The sequence below is a fragment of the Andrographis paniculata genome, unplaced genomic scaffold, assembly GCF_009805555.1.
Source record: "Andrographis paniculata isolate CXL003 unplaced genomic scaffold, ASM980555v1 Contig80END, whole genome shotgun sequence".
NCBI lineage: Eukaryota > Viridiplantae > Streptophyta > Magnoliopsida > Lamiales > Acanthaceae > Andrographis > Andrographis paniculata.
In genome coordinates, this window is record NW_026137618.1 from 611,674 (window position 1) to 617,323 (window position 5,650).

General features: G+C 35.3%; 1 protein-coding gene across 4 annotated transcripts; it reads right to left on the bottom strand.

Annotated features, from left to right (window-relative positions):
• Positions 1-668: 668 nt before the first annotated feature.
• LOC127241050 (uncharacterized) lies at positions 669-4,774 on the bottom strand. Of its 4 annotated transcripts, none has more exons than XM_051259942.1 (6): positions 4,470-4,774; positions 3,475-3,732; positions 3,216-3,389; positions 2,960-3,066; positions 1,595-1,920; positions 669-1,485 (listed from the first exon to the last, which is right to left on the bottom strand). In XM_051259942.1, the coding sequence occupies exons 1-6, from the start codon at positions 4,596-4,598 to the stop codon at positions 908-910; spliced, it is 1,572 nt and encodes a 523-aa protein (XP_051115899.1). In that variant the 5' UTR covers positions 4,599-4,774; the 3' UTR covers positions 669-907. The 4 variants fall into 4 exon arrangements, with proteins under 4 accessions (XP_051115899.1, XP_051115900.1, XP_051115898.1 ...); XM_051259943.1 differs by having other exon boundaries at positions 669-1,473; positions 3,475-3,735; positions 4,470-4,772; XM_051259941.1 differs by having other exon boundaries at positions 669-1,482; positions 3,475-3,735; positions 4,470-4,772.
• Positions 4,775-5,650: the final 876 nt, after the last annotated feature.

Sequence of the window (5,650 nt, forward strand, 5' to 3'; positions counted from 1 at the left end):
ATTATATTATACATTAGAGGAGACAAAAATAGGTACCTTATGAAAATCTGATTGAACCTGGCATAAAAAAAAAAATAAAATAAAATAAAATAAAACTGTACTTGTGCCTTAAAAATAGGCCCGAATTTTTTCCAGGCCGTACCTAGGCCTATAAAGTTCGGATTGTGCCTAGCCCGATCCGGTTTATTATAATTAATTTTTAAAAAATATATTTATATGTATATTAACTAGCAAAATAATAATACAAATCAAGTCATGGTAAACTTCCTAGTTCATAAAATTTGGTCCAGTGTAATACATTCATAAGTTTGGAAAATTGGCACCATTTTATTTAGAAATTAAACAAATTCTTTTTTGAATTTAAAAAAATACTGTACAGAATTTTTTAAAAATTACATTATATTTCATTTTATTTTTTTTAAAATATTGCATTGAATCCCAAAAAAACCTTTTTGTTCAATTTTTCGAAAATATAAAAAAAGAAATTCTCATATAATTTTTATACAATAAAGGAGAAATGTGCAAATTTTTAAAACCATATGTGGATCATAATTTACAGATAGGAAAGATTGTAAAAGCTTACGAACTTATTATCCCAAATTTTGACTCGGGATTCAACAAATTAGTAGAGGAGAGGATGGCAAAAGTTGAAAGCCGAGCACCGAAAATGAAATGGGATAGGAGGAAATGTAATAGATGCAAAATTAGAACACACACAGAGCAAAAGACCTTAAGGAAAACAAGTATATACACACCACAAGATAACGAGTCTTGCAGGATTCTTCATCAATCACAATCATTTCAGAATCCTAAATACCTCCAACCAACCAACCAACCAACCAACCAACCTTCCTTTCATCACTACTGCTATATATATATATATATATATATATCTATCTATATCTATCTAGCCTGATTCTCCCTCCATCTCCTCAGAGATGTTGAACAAGAACTGCGGCAGAGAAGCAATCCTTGGGAGGTTCAGCAACAAGTCATTCAGCGAGTCCTTCCGGGACATACCCCCACCCCCTGCTCCTTGACTCTGTTCACCCACTTTTAACTCACTCCCTGCACTTGCATTGTTAGCTTGATTGCCTTCAACAGTTGGGCCATCCTCAACATTATCATTATCATGTTTGTTGGATCCTGCTGCAGCATCGCCATCTTTCTGCAGGAGGCAGCATAGAGAGTTCACCCGAGCCATCAGGGACTTCTCATCCGACTCTGGCATACCTTGGAAGTCACTGAATAAGCACTGGTTAATGTTGTCCAGAATCTCGAGGCTTTCCCACTCCTCATTCGACAGATTTGGATTGCTCGACGTCCCCTGCTCGGATATCCGATTTTCAAGGTGGCTCACTAAATCACTCATTGACATGGACGGCTTCATCCCAGGAACTTTGATTTGTTCCCAGTTTCTCATCATTTTAAGCTGCGGATTATTTTCATCTCCAAGACTCAACCCATCTCTATCTGTATATACTACTGCACATGTTACACAGATCAGGGGAAAAACCACACAAAACACTAGAATTCATATGTCAAATTCGTAATTTTATTTTCATATAACTTCAACACCTTTATAATTAGTTACCTGAGCAAGGAGAAGGTGTTTCACAAGGGTAAGCTTCAGAATTTTTGCCAAAAGGCTCTTCATTGTTCTTCAAGAAAGAAGATTGTACTCCAGAAGGGGAACCAGCTTCAGTGACGCTGAAAAGTGAAGGACTTCCTTTAGTATTCAGATCAAGGTCATTCTCATCTTCATGTCCCTCATCATTTACAGAGGTTCTTGATTCAAAATACGGAGAATCCAAGGCTATTTCTCCTTGCTGACTAAGGAAGTGCAAGCGAGGATCGCATTGAGTAAGCTTTTCAATGTGTTTTCCCAACAACCCTGGCGGGCATTCCAGAAAATGCCGCCTGCAGAAAAAAAAAAAAAAAAGGTACAAGGTCAGTCACATAGCATTTCCTTCCTCATGAGAAATGTTTAAATGAATAAATTCATCACAGGAATCCCAATGCAGATATATCTATACAGAAATATATTTAGGTCAGTGCAATCTCTATTCAACCCAATGCAGCAGATACAGCAGTAATCAAATAACCACAAAAAAAACAATGATTTAGCAGAGTATTTTTCTGCCCACTTTCGATGTCTGACTTATTTTGTTTTGAAAGAAATCTTTATAAGGTGTTGTGTACATCCTGGTTAATGGAGGTTCTGATAGAGTCGTTGGCCATATATTTTATACTTCTATAGATTCACAAAGCTGCTTTTAAATTCTCATGGCTACAAGATGTGAATTCCACTTTGAATCAGTGTAACAAGCAAAGAGGTGATAAAGATGATGCCCAAAATTTCTAGGAATGAACCAATTTGCTGGGCTCAGACTCAACAACCACTTCGGAGACAACTTTAGATATGATCCAACAGCAGGAATGTATTTTATTTGTCCTCCAATGTAACAGCTTGTGACACTACCTTATCATGTTATTAAAAAGGAAAAAAGAAAGGCTGTGCCTTGGTCACTACAAGCCAAAGAATATCCTCATTCTGGTTCATGAAAAACAGTTTTCCTTCAGTTGAACACTTACTATTTAGGTATCCAACTTATAACCTAAATATAAGAAAGAATTCTTGACAAAGTAGCTGAGAACGTAGAAGCATGTCCACGTGATTTTTCACATTCTTTTCACATTTAGATTTAAGTGCAGCCATAAAAAAATAAGAATTTGCTCTAGTGTAGACAAAAATTTAAAATTCTTCAAGAAAGCACTGTTGATGTAAACAAACTAATAAAGCAGGACAGCAGGATCAATCTTCATGTTATATAGTAGAAGATAATATGGCCAAATATAAATGTGTGGAATATAAAGATGCATCAAGATTCAAGAAAGAAGAAATAGAAGTGGGGGCAATCAGAATAGAAGCATGTTTTCTGGAAAGATCGCAACATACTTATGAATACTTGCTTGTCCACCAGTAAAGTCAGATGTTGCTTGCCAAAGTGTGTGCTTCCGAGGTTGCGGATTAGTCTCTCTAAAGAATAGAGGTTGGCGAGCAAGCTGTATATATATACATATATAGTTTTGAAAAATAATTAATAAGGAAGCAACAGCAATTTGAATGCATTCAAGACATTCTGCAGATGGAGACGCCAAATATACAGAAAATAAAAACACAAACAAAAATAGATAGTGAAACATGAGCATACCACAACATCCAGCGTCTCTGGGCCATCTCCTGGATAATTTGCCTTCAGGGCCATAATATCAGACCACTGAATTTCAATTTTATTCTTAAGGCCACCATCAAGAACTTCCCACACAAGCTTATGTTTTGCAAAGTAACATTTTGCCACCAAGTCTCCTTCATATCTTGATTTGTACTGTGGGAATAACAGATGATAAAAGTTAGTGATTCAGGTAGCATATTCGCATATGAAATGAATGAGACCAGTATAAAATGTGTACCTCCCAGGTCCCAATTCTAAGAAGTGAAGCTGGAAAATTGCAGGCCTTGAGTTTGTCACCCGAAGATGCAATACCAGTCAGAGGTTTTTTACCTCGACCCTGACTTCCAGCTTTATGGCTGCTGGATTGGGAAAGTTTCATTTGGATTAATTCCAATAAAGATGGGCTTTTCCTCAGACGTAGACCCAATGGACTAGGCTCATCCAGTGGATTGCATTGTGAAGCTGGCACAGCATAACCTCCCGTTGCAATACTCTGCTGCTGTAAAAGGAAATAATATAGGCTTTAGAATAACAAATATCTAACTTGAACTCCAGTTTCTCCAATCTCCATAGGGATGACAGTTTTGTGATGTCCTATAATAACTGTAAAGAAGATAAACATTGAGTGAACATAGACTAATCACAAAATCAAATGCAGAAAGACTGAGCTGCAGGCACACGTATAGTCCCTCATCATTGAAATTTCCAACAGTAGAATGCAAAGTTGCGTTTTACATTATACATAAACTCTTGTGCTACTTTCTTATCTGAATTGTTTGTATAATTTTAGACTCAAAACCAATCTAGAAGTTATAAACAACAACAATAATAGCAGATTACGATTTCAAAGGTAAGGTACATCTACGGAGGGGTATGGTTAATGTATAAATTAACTTATCCGAAGTTTATTAGGATTAATGCATAAATAATTACCCTAACAAATGTGCCCCATTTTTTCACAAAATCCTGATTTAATCTTTGATTACGTACACGAATTATTCTGGAATTATGTAACATGCTCTACCCGATTTCAGCATCGGTCAAAATAGATCGAAACTCCTCAATTAGCCAACAAATGCATCTTCACAAACTACAAAATTTTTCAGAAATACCATAAATTCATCGGAACCAAACTATGCGTTACCAGTTACAAACACAGGAATTTCAAAAACCGCAAAACGCATATATACCACCAACCGAAAGAAATTAATAGCCGAAAATAAAAAGAATTACTCTAGGACGCTTATGAAGTGATCCGTGCTCTTCTTCCAATGGATCCTCCACCTCGACTTTGACCGCCGTATCCGGCGCAATCTTCCCGGCCAGCTGCTCCGGCTCCCTGCTTTTCATCAACTGCACCATCACGAAACACTGCTATATCTCAACTCCAACAGCTAACAACACGCTTCCCGATCAAAATCCCAGCGCTAATACAAACTCGAAGGAGGGGAGTTTCTCGTGGATTCCGCGTATTCGAATTCCTTTCCTACACAGACAAGGAGGAGAAACAGCGACACTGAATCCGAATTGACATATATAACCCGAGGCGGCGGCCCACACATGAGAAGTGCACCCCTACCTTATTCTTACTCAGTTCCTCGCACGTGCTTGGCGGCCCACGCGACGCGAGTGAGAGAGATATTTTCCTCGAATAAAACAATTCAATTTATAGCAACACTATTTTCCAAATCACAAAATTTTGAATATTTAAAAGGAAAACTCAAAATGAGGAGTTAATGATGTAATTACTCCCTATATTAACACAAACAAACAGTACTAGTGGAGAACCGTTAGCGCGTTCATTAGCCTTGAACCGTCCAACTAACGACTTAATCTAACGGTGATGATTTCTTAAAGGAGTATGATAGTAATTTTAATTTATATATAAAATTGCACTTAATAACACACATCTCACTGTTAATTTTGTGTAAGTCATATCAATATTTTTATAATTATTAATAAAAAATATCATATTTTATATAAAAAAATAAATAGCACACATTATACATAAAATTAAATACACATATAAAAAAATAAAAGCACAAGACAAAATTTTATTTTAAACTTGAATTAAATTATTATAAACAAAACAGCATCTCCGTATATTTAGAAAACTACTTATATTACAAGGAAAAATATTATATTTGTTATATCTAAACCTTAAAAATCTCAAAATACTTTTTTTATATTTGTGTCAAAATAAATAATAATTACATATTTTAGTAAAATTTAAATACTATTATTCAATAATCTTACGGACAATTGGACTTAAATCCTCAATTTTACAAATAAGTTTAGAATTAGTCGATATTTTAAATTATTTTACTGCAGTCCCTCTTTACATAAATTGTTTTGCATAACTCCCTATTCATTTTTTTTTTCTTTTATTTATTTATTTTTATTATCCCTCTCAT